We start from the raw sequence: 16,119 nt of genomic DNA on the forward strand, positions 1-16,119 counted from the left end.
CAGCTCTTCAGCTCAAGGCTAGCGCTCTACCACTTGAGCCACAGCACCACTTCCGGCTTTTTCTTTTTGCTTATGTGGTGCTGAGGAATCAAACCAAGGGCCTCAGGCATGCAAGGCAAGCGCTCTACCACTGAGCCACCTTCCCAGCTCCTGGTCTCAGACTCTTGAACCTCCTGCCTCAGTCTCATGAGTAGTTGACACTAAAAGTACACACCACTTAGAACTGACTTCAAAGATGACAATCTTACCTTGTATTGTTTAATATCACAGTGAGGGGCTGGGAAGGTGGCTCAGTGGTAGAGCACTTGCCTCGCATGCATGAGGCCCTGGGTTCAATTCCTCAGCACCACATAAACGAAAAAGCCAGAAGTGGCGCTGTAGCTCAAGTGGTAGAGTGCTAGCCTTGAGCTGAAGAGCTGAAGGACAATGCCCAGGCCCAGAGTTCAAGCCCCATAACCAACAACAACAACAACAAAATCACAGTGAAATCCCCCCTTGTATAGCTAATGTATAATAACTACAAATAACCTCCATTAAAGAATTGCAAATGTTCATAACATTCTGTGTGTGTGTGTGGCAGTACTGGACTCAAACTCAGGGCCTTGTGCTTTCACTTGGATTTTTCACTCAAGGCTAGCACTCTATTACTTGAGTCACACCCCCACTTCTTTCTGGCTTTTTGCTGGTTAATCAAAGATAAGAGTCTCACAAACTTTCCTGCCTGGGCTGGCTCAGATCTCAGTTAGCCTCCTGAGTAGCTAGGGTTACAGATGTGAGCCACTAGCACCTGGCTCAGTATAACATTCTTTAAAGGGATTGTCCTATTTCTGTGCCCAAGCTAATGAAGTTGCCACTTAATAAGTGGGCAGTGATGACCCAGCTGAGAGCATCCATGAAGAGGCAGCCTTTGGTTTTTTTATCCGGTGGGAAGAGCAGTGGTGGGTGGGCTAGATTCACTATGGCTTCTGAAGAGAAGTATACAGAAAGGAGTGGAAATTCAAAGGCAGCTGCAACAATATGTCCCTGAGGTCTGCTTGAGAGAAAAATATGTACAATAAAGTGGTAGGAGAGGCAGGGAAGGGATTTTTCCTTTACCTTTGTTGTAGACCAATGTACCTCTCATTTCCAAAGCTCACTTGGAAAAAGGAAAAACCTGCTGGATTTTCTTTCACAGATAGATGTAAATGAAGGAAAAGCCCTTGCCAATGAGAGGTTTGGCCAACTCTGCTAAAGCAAAGTACAGACCCGTAAAGTGGCACAGATGTCTTTCCAAAAGGAAATCTCTGCCGGGCTTTTCCTTCTGGCACTTGGAACACAAGGCCGGAACACAAGGCCAGGCAAGTCTCTGCTCCCATCACCCACCACAGGGGCGCTGCCAAGCAGAAACAGGCAAATAAGGACTGGTGTCCTCAGCACTGCATGCTAGGAACTGAGTTATCAACTTACAGCCAAGCTTCCTTCAAGCTTCCTTCAAGCCTGCAGACTCCCAACACTTCTATTTTCCCCCTAAGAGAGTAACTCAAATGGATGCTTTGATCATTTGCAGCAGTAAGCAATTATTGAGCAACTGCAGTCGCTAGGTGAGGGGCAGTGTGGGCATCCGGTGGACCAGGAAGCTCTCTTTAAGGAGTCCCAGTTAGCCTAAGAAACAAGCACGGAGAAAGCAACCCACTTCTGCTGCCAAATAGAAGTATTGTTCCATCAGGGAGGGGTGGGGAAGGGGGCTCTTGGAGCACTCACATCTGAGCTGGATGATCTCCAACTCCAGCTCCAGATAGCAATTGTCAGTTTTCCTTTCAAAGTTCCTTGTCCTAAGAACTGGCAGCAGCTTGGGAAGAGCTACATTCTTGAGATACATAACATCCTAATTAGTGGTTGTTCTCTGAAGCAGCCAAGTAGCAGGCTTCAAAGCCATTTTTTCTGATGGCAGACTAGGACACAGGATGACTTTAAATGAGAATAAGTCCTGGCTGAGCTATGTTTTGGCTAGGATCCAAGTATTACCGCTGGTAGTGGTGAGCCTAATTTACTTAGAAAAGTTTCTCCTGGTCTCCCTATAGCAAGATCAAACTTTCTTCTGTGGTCCCCAGAGGAAAATTAACAAAGTCATTAACTAAAAGATGTGTGTAAACTTGACCTGGAACTCTATCACTATTTGCATGCAGTAATAGCATGTTCTTGAATACAAGTCAAAAGTCTTTAGCAGGGTCTATTTTCATCTATTCTAGAGCTGTTTTGTTTTTAAGTAAATGCTTGCTTTACAGATTGGGATTATAATAGCTGATAATTCTCATTCAGGACAGTACACTCAATTTCTATCTTAAGGTTTTTGGGCTTTTGCTTCTATTGGTGCCTCTACTGAGGCTTGAACTCAAGAGCTCTGCACTCTTGCTTGGCCTTTTCACTCAAGGCTGTCTATCACTCTACCACTGAGCCACAGTTCCACTTCTGTTTGCTGGTTAACCGGAGATAGAAGTCACATAGAAGCCGGGCGCTGGTGGCTCACGCCTATAATCCTAGCTACTCAGGAGGCTGAGATCTGAGGATCGCGGTTCAAAGCCAGCCCGGGCAGGAGAGACCGTGAGACTCCTATCTCCAGTAAACCACCAGAAAACCGGAAGTGGCGCTGTAGCTCAAGTGGTAGAGCGCTAGCCTTGAGCTGAAGAGCTGAGGGACAGCGCCCAGGCCCAGAGTTCAAGCCCCATGACAAAAAAAAGAAAAGAAAATGTGGTATATATACACAATGGAATTCTATGCCTCCATCAGAAAGAATGACATTGCTCCATTTGTTAAGAAATGGAAAATCTTGGAAATAAATTATATTAAGTGAAGTAAGGCAGGCCCAAAGACACATAGGTCCCATGGTTTCCCTTACTTGCAATAGCTAGTATGTGTCTGAGACAAGCAGAAATGGTCAGATAAGTTGATGTTAGTGAAATGAACCCCAAGATAAAGACTCAAATGTTTTTTCTTTTCTTTTCTTTCTTTTTTTTTTTTTTTTGCCAGTCATGGGGCCTGAACTCTGGGCCTGGGCACTGTCCCTCAGCTCTTCAGCTCAAGGCTAGCACTCTACCACTTGAGCCACAGCGCCACTCCCGGCTTTTTTCTTTTTGCTTATATGGTGCTGAGGAATCGGACCCAGGGCCTCATGCATGCAAGGCAAGCACTCTACCACTGAGCCACCTTCCCAGCCCCGAGCACCAGCCTTTCAAGGGAAGGGAAAATCAAATCAAGTCATTCTTAGGTCCACCCATAGCTTCATAGACGCCATGAAGAAGAGGAATAACTAGACATTTGGCCTGGTACAAGGAACTCTATTACAAAGAGTAAATAAAAATATTTTATTGTCATTCATTTATTTGTTTACAAAGTATTTTGTGCATATCTTAGTCCCTGGAGTAGTTAAGATCCCACAGGGTACATGTAGGGTATCTTAATTAAATGAATATAGCAGTAGGAATTTGAAAGAAAAACAGTTGCTGGGCATGGTTGTGCATGACTGGGCTAAAATCTAAATCAGGGTTTGAAGCCATTCTGGGCAGAAAAGTCATGAGAGTACATCTCCAAATAACCAGCAAAAAGCTGGAAGTGTGGCTCAAGTGGAAGTGTTACTGAGCAAGCAAGCAAGCTGAGCAAGCATTAGGCCTGGAGTTCAAACCCCCAGAACCAGGATAAAAACAAAACAAAACCAAAAATAAAAACAAAAAAAAGCCAACCCCAAATCCTACATGCCTATCATATCCAATCATTTAGAAATTTCATTTTAGGGAGAAAAATGACTTTTTTGTCTCAAATACGTAGATTTGTATGTAATAGTGGCCATTAATTATTCTCCTATAAAAAATATTTTCAGGTATCTAGAAAATTATATTTCAAAGTCATTACTGCTTCATTATTGTCCATTCCTCTTACTAAAATTTTCTTAAGTCTCAGTAGATTCCATTCATGAGTTCATCCAAACTGAGATCCTGAATCTCCTCATTAATCCTATTTTATGTCAGTTACGTCATTGTCCACTTACCAACTAAAGCTCTAAAAGTAACTTCAACTTGGCTTTTCAGTCATTAGTACCCAGGAACATCTGGAAACCACTGGGGTTATTTTGGGTAGCCTGGCACTTGGCTGCTATAACAAATGGCAAGGGACTTGGTATAAAGCAATGGTTTTCAAGTCCTCTGATAAAGGCAGGATCTTGGCTCTCAAGCACTTTCTTTAGACAAAGCAGCTTGAGTTCTACTTTTATCTATTTGTACATGCTTCCAGGTAAATTCATCTTAAAAAAGTAATTTTTATTCCACATCTAAGAGGCACAGGATCCCCTTCCCTCTTCTCATTTGTTTCCCATCTCCATCTCCCATCCTTTTTCCTCCCTTCTTCCCTCTACTTCTCTTCCTCCTTCCACCCCCCACCCCCACGCTGCCTTTTTTGGTGCTGATCCTGGGGCTTAAACTCAGGGCCCTGAGCATTGTCCCTGAGCTTTTTTGCTCAAATAGAGCTCTACATTTGAGCCACAGCTCCACTAATGGCTTTTTACTGCTTGACTGAAGTCTCATGGACATCCCTGCCTGAGCTGGCTTCAAACCAGGATCCTCAGATCTCAGCCTCCTGAGTAGCTAGGCTTACAGGCGTGAGCCATGGGCTCCTGGCTCACTCCCTTGTCTGACCCACTACAAGCACATTTCATTCTCCTGAATAATTTAGTCCTAAAACATTGTGTGCGCCAGAGAATGGGAAGCATCTGTGCAACTATGCCATGAGGGGCCTGGTAGAGGTACAGCCCAAGCAGGCTGAGGGGCAGCGGCAGAGGAGTGGGGGGGGGGGACATCCAGGTGCATAGTCAGAGCCCAAGGGTGAAGTACCTGCACCATAGACTGGGGTGGGGGTGGGGGCAGCCTAGCATGGGTGGAGAGCCTGAGCTGGGAGGAGGATGGGGATCCTCCCACTTGAGCCCCAGAAGAGGAGAGCCCAAACAGAGTAAAGTGTCAGAGGCGGGGAGCCCTGTCGGACTGGGTAATTCTGAGGCAAGGGATGACAAGATGCCCATGCAGTGATATCTCAGTCTTGTTTATGAAACAACTAATACTCTGATCACAGGGCAAGGAATGCATTTACCCACCAAGACAAGGTCCTGTTCTTTCCTCTGCTATTATAGGTTCAATGAGCCCAGGGCAAACTCAAAGAGGCTTTAGGAAAATAGGCAAAAGGGCACATTCCAAGGGGGAGAAGACAAAGTCAAGAAGCACTTCCACATTGGTAAGGATCCAGGAGTTGCCCCCTGAAGTATATACAGGGGCCCTGTCTTTTGACAGAAATTAATACAAAAGGTTCAACACTCATAATCGTGTGTCTTTCAGACATAGGGTAAAAAAAACAAAACAAAACAAACCAAAAGAACCCATTCAGTCAATGGTTTTCCATTCATCATTCATACTTCAAGCACATGTAAAAATCTACAGCCAGCCAGTCCCAGGGCTCCAGGTTTCCCAAGGAACTTAAGTAGACGTGGTGAGGGCAAGGTGGGGTGAACAGCAGCCCCACTCTACTGAGTGCTGAGCCCATGAGAGTTGTAGATGACATTCATGTGAGGAAAATGTGGAATGCGGCATCACAGATCAATACCAGTATGGGAGCCCATGTGACAGAAGTGGGGAGGGGGCCCAAGCATGACAGGGGCAACCTAGCATCAAGAGTCAGAAACCAAGTGGCAAGAAAAGGGTATCCATATGACAGTGGCAATAGCGGTGATGAGACTGGCTACATGCAGAAGACTGACCAAATCAGTTCATAAAGGGAGAAATCCTATAGTGTCAGAATTGGAGACATCAGTATGAAGTCATGGATTTCAACAGAGCTTTAGATATAAATGTGTATATAAGCCAGGCATTGTAATCCTAGTTATTTGGGGAAGGCTGAAAACAGAAAGACTGCAGTTTGGAGTTGATTAGCCCAAATAGAAGTTTTCAATACCACTTCTCAACAAACAGCTAGGCACAGTGGCATGTACCTGTCATCTTACATGGAAGGCTGAGATGAGGAGGATAGTGATTCCAGACCAACCCCAGCAGAACACTCTGCAAGTTTCCATCTCAAAGGAGGAAACTGGACATGACAGCTGCCTATCATCCAGCTGCCACAGAAACCTAAAATAAGTGCATCACAGTCTACGTACATGCCTTGGCAAAAAACAGCGTTGGATGCATGGTTTGGCAGTAGAGCAACAGCCTAGGAAGTACATAGCCCTGAGTTCAAACCTCAATTCTACCAAAAATAAATGTGCATGTGTGACACATACTCACTCACACTCCCTAGATTTGTTCAGAAAAGGTAAAAAGAACAAAGTTTTTGCCTGAGGCCAGATTGACTGAGGGGTGGGAGTAATAAAAATGTTCTGGCAACAGTAGTGATGGTTTTAGTTGAGTCCTTAAGGGTCAGTAACATCTCAAATGGGAGAATTGTGGAGAATATGGAGTTCTGCTCAATAAAGCTGTTAAAGCTGGTCGATAAAGCTGTTAAAATGTCCCACAAGGCTTTATCTAGTGATGGCATAGCCGTCTCTGTGTAAATACTGCCATGTTCACACAAAATCACTCACCTAACAATGCATTTTTCAGAATGTATTTGTCATTAATCAATGTACAAGTGAATATTGAATAAAAACATTCAACTAATGTGGATGACAAAAAAATTTAAGGGCTGGGAAGGTGGCTCAGTGGTAGAGTGCTTGCCTTGCATGCATAAGGCCCTGGGTTCCATTCCTAAGCACGACATAAGCAGAAAAAGCCAGAACTGGTGTTATGGCTCAAGTGGTAGAGCGCTAGCCTTTAGCTGAAGAGCTGAGGGACAGCGCTCAGGCCCAGAGTTCAATCCCACAACCAACAACAACAAAATTTATGTGTTGACTTTTAAGAGATAGTCTTTAAGAATAACCCATATAAGCTGGGTACTGGTGGCTCACACCTGTAATCCTAATCAGAGGCTGAGATCTGAGGATCATAGTTCAGAGCCAGCATGTGCAGGAAATCTCCTGAGTCTTATCTCCAATAAACCACTAGAAAACTGGAAGTGGTGCTGTGGCTCAAGTGATAGAGCACTCACCTTGAGCTGAAGAGCACAGGGACAGCGTGCAAGCCCAGAGTTCAAGCCCTAAGATCGACAAAAAAAAAAAAAAAACATGTAGAGATCTAACCTAAAACCAGGCACTGATAGCTCACACCTAAAGCCAGCCTGAAGAGGAAAATTGATGAGACTCTTATCTCCAGTTAACCACCAAAAAGCCAAAAGTGGGTCTGTGGTTCAAGTGGTAGAGCACTAGCCTTGCACAAAATAACTCAGGGACAGCACCCAGGCCCTGAATTCAAGCTCCCACACACACATGTGGGCACACACATTTTCAAGCTGAGTGCCAAACTCCTTGAAACTACCTCCAATTAACCAAGAAAAACCTGGAACTGGAGGCATGGCCTAAGTGTTTCAGCGAGTACAAGTCATGAGTGAAAAGGCCAAGTAAGAACTTCAGGTACTGAGTTTAAGTCTCAGTAAAAAAGTTTTCTTTTTTTTGGTTGGTCGTGGGGCTTGAACTCTGGGCCTGAGAGCTGTCCCTCAGTTCTTCAGCTCAAGGTTAGCACTCAACCACTTGAGCTACAGCGCCACTTCTGGTTTTCTGGTGGTTTATTGGAGATAAGAGTTTCACGGACTTTCCTGCCCAGGCTGGCTTTGAACCTCCATCCTCAGATCTCAGCCTCTTGAGTAGCTAGGATTACAGGCCTGAGCCACCCGACGCCAGGCTTAAAAAAGTTTTTTGAAACACCCAACACTTCTGGGGCTGGGAAGGTGGCTCAGTGGTAGAGTGCTTGCCTTGCATGCATGAGGCCCTGGGTTGGATTCCTTAGCACCCACATAAGCAAAAGGAAAAAAGCCGAAGTGGCGCTGTGGCTCAAGTGGTAGAGCGCTAGCCTTGAGCTGAAGAGCTGAGGGACAGCGCCCAGGCCGAGTTCAGGCCCACGACCGGACCCAAAAAGAAATGACTATTTTCTATTGCTATAATAAAATCCCAGAGACTGAGTAGTTTTAAACAAAAAGGTTGTTTTATTGTTTTAGCTCATAATTTTGGAGGCTGACAGCACCCTGTGCAGCTTAACACATGGCAAGAAGCAGGAAGGTAGAAGGCTAGTACATGAGAAACAAAACACAGGGGTAGCCTTGCTTTCTAACAACTTGTCTTAACAGGAACGAACATGAGGAAGCATTCCAGGAGGGTTCCACCCTGACCCAAACACCTCCTTTTAGGTTCCCTATCCTAACACTGTCATACTGGGTGTGAGTTCTGGTGGGGACAAACCTGAAAATACTGTAACATCTAACAAAAGCTTCTTAGCTATAACATAGCTTAAGGCGTTTTTCCAGGTGTTATGGCTCATGCCTGTAACCTTAGCACTTAGGAGGCTGAGATCTGAGGACCAAGGTAAAAAGCCAGCCCAAGCAGGAAAGTGTGCAAGAGTCTTATCTCCAATAAAATGCCATAAAGCAGAAAGTGGAGCTGTGGTTCAAAATAGTGGAGCACTAGCCTTGGGCACAAAAGCCTTAGGACCAGTGGCGCTGTGGCTCAAGTGGTAGAGCGCTAGCCTTGAGCTGAAGAGCTGAGGGACAGCGCCCAGGCCAAGAGTTCAGGCCCCACGACCGGACCCAAAAAAAAACAAAACAAACAAACAAACAAAAAAAAAAGCCTTAGGACCTGAGGACCAGCTCATTAAAAAAAAAAAAAAAAGGCAGTTTAAAATGACCAATAAGCAACACATTTTCCCATTTTCAGAGCAGGCATTCCTAACTGCTGAATAGTAAGGCAAAATATGGATATTATCTTTATCTTAGCAAATAAGGAACATCCCCAAGTCACAAGACAGAGAAAACAGGAAATTGTAAAATATTTTTATTGTAAAAACAGAATCAATAGAGGCCAACAATGCAAATTTTATCTCAGAGCATTTCTCCTCGGTTCCTGATCTAGCTAGGCTCCCTATGTACCAACAAGTTTCCATTAGTATTTCTCCAGATTTATAGTCCTTACAGGGATGGGAAACCTTTTTCTGCCAAAGACCATTTGGATATTATAACATCATTCAAGAGTCATACAAAATTGTCCATGTAAGGAGAATGCTACAGGAGCCTACAACAAGAATACAAGAAGTATCTATAGGTCCACCCTGTCATGTACCCAATGATTTCTTGAGCCTTGCATAGCTAAGCTCTAGACAGTCTCCATCCCTGTGTTGATTAAAGATACATATTTTGCTTGAAACAAAAAAAATCCATCTGATATTAAAACCAGTAATGAATTAAAAAGCCCCAAACCTTAGTTCTGTTGTGCTTTACTTTCATATTTCCTACAAAGAGATCTATACATCTCAGATGCCTTCAAAATTTAGTCAGTAAAACTGGTGCCTGACCTAAATGGTACAGTAACAAAGAACACTACATCACAAGTTAGTAAGCCAAGCCTCTTATGACATCTGCAGTACATCCAAATTTAAAGATTAAAAAAAAATTAGAACTTAAACTTTCCAACTGTTGATTTTCCACCTTTAAAAGGCCGTAGTTATTTGCAGCATACAAATGGAAAGAGTAGTGCAAAATGCATCAAGTTTTTATGATAAATACACTTTCAGCCTAATGGCTGCCTGAAAAGCAGAGTGAGAAATTACCACTTCTCAAAAGCAATCTAGACTGATTTAAAGTTCACAATTTAGAAATATCAATTGCTACTCTATTTCCATATATTGCAAAATGATTTCAGAAACAGATTAAATATACAATTACTTTACAAAAATATAAATTGGGGCTTTACAAAACTTTATAAAATATAACACCATTTGTAAATGCAAGATAGTTTCACACTGAAATAGACAATACTTCCACAGATATGAAATCTAGTCAAATCTAGTCAATGCCTTGACCATTCTTACACATCATTGCTTCCAATCTTCAAGCCTAAGCAGATCTGTGCTCTAACACTTTTTTTTTTAAAGACCTTGTTGATTTTCAATGGTTTTTCTTTTAAACAGATTTCTCATTCTAGAAATATTAAAGCAGATGAATTTCAAATAATGAATTAAAGGCTAATGTATTTCTATACTATTGACAAATTTATAATGTTTTTCATTTAAAATATCTGACAATTATAATTTGCTGCCTATAAAATAGTTGTGATGTAAAAATACAAATACAACTATTTTATGAAAAAAATTTATTTTATTCATATGAGGATACTTCTAAATTTGGTTATTTGTAGCTGTAAGGTAAGATGTTTTCCTAATTATATCTATTCATAAACACTCATTTTATCACCCTGAAGAGCACCAGTGTATTTTGTAAATAAACCAGAAGGTAGGGGGGCTTCATGTAACAGTGCTAGCAGAATAAGGCACCACTTGGTAACTGAAGAAAAGAAGTTATTTCCAAATCATACTCTGCTACTGGTGTCTTAACCATTACATAAGGATGGTTAGAAAAAAAAAAAGCACTAATATTATTAATCACATTATACTCTTGTTCCCATCATTCTGTGCTTTCAGTTTTCCATATAACAGAAAAAAAACCTAATATAGTAGGTGACCAGTTAAATAAATTTCCCCAACATTCCAGAAAGAAAAAAAAATCTAGATATAAACAAGAAACAAAATTTATCTGCTGTATCCCAGTAAAAGAGTGCAGAGAGGGCAGATGGCAGAGAGAGCTACTTCCTATAATATATATGAGAGGGCAGGTGGCAGGGAGAGCTACTTTCCATAGTGTATAGGAGGCACATAGGTTAGAAATTTCTCAGGCAAATTCACAGCTAGAGCAAAACTGGCAGTTTTACATATCACCTAAAGCTGATTTCTCAGATAGTCACACCTGATTAAATATTTCAAAATGTGTCTTAGTCACTGCTATCATCATCATCATCATCATCAGATCCGTCATTTAAAGGAGACTTCAATGACTGACTGTAAGAGTCTGATCTAGTAGGCTGGCACGTGGCCAGGTCCCCAGTGGAAAGCAGATCATAGCAGAAATCACAAATCCGAACAGGCTTAGAGGACTGGCTAGGAAGAAGAAACCTCTTTTCGGAGCAGGGCCCACAAACAACAAAACCACATTTTCGGCAATGGTGACGCCGGTTAACAGGTGTGAATTTTGCTTTCTGACAGCGCATACATACAGTGGCTTCAGAGTCAGGAACCCAGACTGCAGCATGTTCATTATTAGGTGTCTTCCCACTTTTGGAGAGTAAGTCAGTAACACATTTGTTTATGTGATTCATCCATTCCGACTTCTCAGTGGCAGTGGCAGCATAAACTGCAAATGACTTAGTTGGTGTCTTAATAAGCCATCCATTCCTTAATTCTCCCTCATCTTTGATGGAATCAATGGTAACATTTTCCAGGGGAATAATATGCTGTTTGTTGTATTTTTTCTTCTGGATGACAATATTGCCATATACAAGAATATCATTAAATAAGAAAAACTGCCTTGCTTTAGGTTTCTTTCTGCACAGCTTAGTCAATACTCCTTCTCCAATAAGAACCCTTCCAGGTATAGTTAAGGGCTGACCAGCTGCTCCAAAACAGTTTTCCACTATACTTATACGTCTAGTATTTGCTTCACTGTTTGCCAAGCGATCCACCATCTTTTGCTAATAGCCTTTAAAAAAAAAAAAAAGAAAAACTAATTAGTTCATAGAAATTTTGGTAAGGTAATAAACATATAAACCTAAATATAATCTAAGAAATTATTGCTTTTCACAAAGGTAATACTCCAATATTCTTTTTAAAATAATCACTATACACACCACAAGGACTAACCTCTCTGTTTATACTAGTTAACTACAGTAGCAGTGCATAACTACAATACAAGTAAGCAAACTATAAAATATAAACTTGTAGCCGGGCGCCGGTGGCTCACACCTATAATCCTAGTTACTCAGGAGGCTGAGATATGAGGATCGCAGTTCAAAGCCAGCCCGGGCAGGAAACTCCATGAGACTCTTATCTCCAATAAACCACTCAAAAACTGGAAGTGGCATTGTGGCTCAGAAAACTGGAAGTGGCATTGTGGCTCAGAAAACTGTAAGTGGCGCTGTGGCTCAAGCCGTAGAGCGCTAGCCTTGAGCTGAAGAGCTGAGGGACAGTGCCCAAGCCCAGAGTTCAAGCCCCACGACCGACCAAAATACATAAATAAATAAACTTGTTATAAGGAATGAAAATGTAGACAACAAAAGGCATTCTAAAAAGAAATTCAGTCCTATGAAATTGCTTCTCAATGAGACTCTAACCAAATATTACATAAACTAAGAAAATTACTACCATTTTCCTTGCTTTCAGTCTCTCCCTCCAAACCAGGCCTCAGGCAGTTTGACCCTGCCTTTTCCTAAAATGATTCCCCTTAACCTTTAACAGTTCATTTTGTTTTTTGCTATTTTTTTTGAGGAGGTAAACTTAAATAAGGAAAATACAACAAAGTGTTCAAGATATTCAAGTGAAGAAAAGAAGTGAACACCATTATCACATTGCTTCAGATATATACTGTATTTGATCAAGGCTGACAGTACAAGTTTTTAAGACATCCTCATTTTCTGTTATTGATAAAACATTTCAACTAAATTTTAAAATATGCTTAATTACACATAATCTAACTTCAGAGATATAAAATGCAATAGGCTTATTTTTAGACTTCAATATATTATTAATATATCTTAGCTAGTCATAAATGTTAGCATACACAAAAACTAAGATTATAAAACTATATAGCATACCATCAATAATATTATAATTTTTTGTTATTTTATATTCAAGTGTTCAACTAGTATATTTAGGAATCAATCTAGATGCAGGAAAAAAAATGGAAAATACAAATGAGTTCCCTGCTCCAAGTTTAGATTCTGGTTTAGGAAAAAGAAACAGAAAACAAAAGTGAGAACCAAGTAATAATTAATGTGGTAATTTTTCTTTTTGTCTGTTTTTTGAGAGGGTCTTACCATGTAGTCCATATGATTCTCAAACCCACAATCTTCTTGTGTCAGCCTCCTAAATGCACCACCTCACATGGCTCAAAGCCATGATTTAAAAAAAAAAAAAAAAAAAGGTACTAAAAGTAATCAACTGAAAAACAGCAGACTAGATAGTTAGAAAAGGTTCTTCTAAAGTAAGTGTCCTTTCAGCTGACAAGATATAGGCAAGTATAGGAGATGGAGGGGGAAAAATATACCAAACAAAAAGAAAACCTGCAAGCCAGGTGCTGGTGGCTCATGCCTGTAATCCTAGCTACTCAGGAGGCTGAGATCCAGGAATTGTGGTTCAAAGACAGCCACGGCAGGAGATTCTGTGAGACTGTAGAATTAACCACTGGGATACTGGAAGAGGCACTGTGTATCAAAGTGGTAGAGCACTAGGCCTTAAGCAAAAGAGTTCAGGGACAGAGAGCCCAGGAGAATAACTGTAAAGACCCCATGGTTGGGCTGGGAAGGTGGCTCAGTGGTAGAGTGCTTGCCTTGCATGCATGAGGCCCTGGATTCAATTCCTTAGCACCACATAAGCAGAAAAAAAAGCTGGAAGTGGTGCTGTGGCTCAAGTGATAGAGCGCTAGCCTTGAACTGAAGAGCTGAGGGACAGCGCCCAGGCCCAGAGTTCAGGCCCACAACTGGACTCCCCCCCCCAAAAAAAGACCCCAAGGTTGTCACTTTAAAGAATAAATTATAATTTATTTATCCTCACTTGAATTCTACTGATTCTACTTACTTGCACAGCCTGTACAATGATGCAAATGGCTTTCTTATTACTACTACGAGTGAAGTTAACAACATCAAATCATCATAAACATATATAGTGTTTTCCACAGCTATTATATTCTGACTCTTAAAAACCTAGAATAGAGAAGATTTTATGATCCCTCGGGGAAACATCAATATTGGCTAAAATGTGAGATGCAGGAGAAACTAAGGCAGAGAGATTCAGTAAAGTAAGCAGCAGAATTTACTCACAGAAAAGAGGGCAGTGTGTTAAACCACTTTGCATTTACTGCCGTATTCCCAACCCACAGTAATCTTACACTTGCATTATTCCTTCTGTTTTGTGGAATTTAAGGGGATTATGTACATTGGCCAAGGCTACGACAATAAACCAAGGCTCAAATTGTATTTTTCTGTGCTGTTACCAGGATATTATGGGACACTAATTGTCCCTTAAAACTTCAAAGTCCATGAGACTCTTGTCTCCAATTTACTACCAAAAAGCCAGAAACACTGCTGTAGATTTCGAAGTGATAGAGCACTTTCAAAGTCTTGAGCACAAAAGCTCAGGGGCAGCGCCTAGGCCCTGAGTTCAAGGGCCCCAGGACTGGCAAAAAAAAAAAAAAAGGAAAGGAAGAAGGGGGAGGAACAGGGACAGGGAGGGAGGGGGGGGAGAAGGAGAAAGGAGAGAAAGGAAGGAATAAAGGAATAAAAAAAAAACACCTGTCTAGCAAATGTTAGACCCCAAATTTAATCCTCAATACTGCAAAAGAGAGAAAGAAGGGAGTAAAGAATAGGAAAAGAGAGGGAGGGCGAAGTTGGAGCATAATTATTTGGCTAGATCACATACCTTTAGAAGTTACACAGGAATGGACATAAATATAGGCAATACTAAAAGGTTACAAATACTCAATTGTTTCAAGTATGATCACTTTATTTTATTTTACTTTTTGCCTGTCCTGGGGCTTGAACTCTGAGCCTGGGTGCTGTCCCTGAGCTCCTTTTGCTCAAGGCTAGTGCTCTACCACTTTGAGCCACAGTGCCACTTCTGGTTTTCTGGCGGTTAACTGGAGATTAGATTCGCACAGACTTTCTTGCCCAGGTTGGCTTCAAACCATGATCCTCAGATCTCAGCATCCTGAATAGCTAGAATTACAGGCATGAGTCACTGGCTCTCCGCTCTTTACCTTATTTTTAACAGTATCAGCAGCCCATTTAGTTAAATTTCATTAATGAGTTATGACCTAAACTTCAAAAACAATGGTTGAGCAGACATTTGGCTTTAAGAAGCCACTTCCACTATCCTTTTTGTTCCTCAAATGTTTTTTCTTTTTTTTAGGTCCGGTCGTGGGGCCTGAACTCTGGGCCTGGGCACTGTTCCTCAGCTCTTCAGCTCAAGGCTAGCGCTCTACCACTTGAGCCACAGCGCCACATCTGGCTTTTTTCTTTTTGCTTATGTGGTGCTGGGAATCGAACCCAGGGCCTCAGGCATGCAAGGCAAGCGCTCTACCACTGAGCCACCTTCCCAGCCCCTCCTCAAATGTTTTGTCTGACACAAAAAGAACTGAACGAGGCTGGGCATGGTAGCTCAAGCTTAGCTACTTGAGAAGCTGAGGTAAAGAAACTGCAATCTGAAGCCAGCCCAGGGCTACATTCATGAAAGACTCCATTTCAATCAATGGCAGGGTGTGATGGCATGTGCCTCCCATCTCAGCAACTAAGGGAAGCACAAACAGGAAGACTGCAGTGCAAGAAACAAAGCAAGACCCAGTCTAGAAAAAAATCAGCCCAAAATGGGAGGGAGGGAGGAAAGGAGAGAGAAAAAGGAAAAGAACTAGAAACTCTGAGGAAGAATACAAATTCTTCCCTGCACACAAACAACTGACAGGGAGAAAATGTATGTTGGATTGGGATTAAAGGGAGGAAACACAATGGGAGAAAGAAGTGTGAAGAATGGAGTAAAGCCATGAAAGGAAATTAAAACACCAATTTTACCTAAGCTATTATTAAGATACACCAAAGCAATATTCTATGGTAAATTAAAATCTTGACTCCAGACATAAACCTCCAAATACAAATTTACTGCCAGCACATTGAGGTGCCCTAAGCAGTAAGAACTCTCAGCCTTTTGTGAAAGGATTCGAATACAAGACTACCAGATCTCTTCTTTGTTGCCTTGTATGTCCCTCCCCCACAGTATAACCCATGCTTTCACTGTATTTGATGTCGGTATAATTTGTGGAGGGGAAGGGGAAAAACAAGTTTAACTAGGGATACAGGTGGACCCATTGCAACAATGAGAAGTACAAGTCGTTATGTCAAAAACCAAACTTTACAACTTTGGTGGGGGGGGGGGG

At 41.8% G+C, this 16,119-nt stretch overlaps 1 protein-coding gene across 3 annotated transcripts in view; it reads right to left on the reverse strand.

Annotated features, from left to right (window-relative positions):
* Nucleotides 1–8,909: 8,909 nt before the first annotated feature.
* Nucleotides 8,910–16,119, reverse strand: part of Plekhf2 (pleckstrin homology domain containing, family F (with FYVE domain) member 2) — a 29,790-nt gene continuing 22,580 nt past the window's right edge. For all 3 annotated transcript variants that reach the window (XM_013012529.1, XM_013012531.1, XM_013012530.1), the window contains one exon: nucleotides 8,910–11,679. In XM_013012529.1, the coding sequence (XP_012867983.1) occupies nucleotides 10,916–11,665 (750 nt within the window). In that variant the 5' untranslated portion in view covers nucleotides 11,666–11,679 and the 3' untranslated portion in view covers nucleotides 8,910–10,915. The remainder of the gene's footprint in view (nucleotides 11,680–16,119) is intronic.

This window comes from Dipodomys ordii, unplaced genomic scaffold, assembly GCF_000151885.1.
Source record: "Dipodomys ordii isolate 6190 unplaced genomic scaffold, Dord_2.0 Scaffold17, whole genome shotgun sequence".
NCBI lineage: Eukaryota > Metazoa > Chordata > Mammalia > Rodentia > Heteromyidae > Dipodomys > Dipodomys ordii.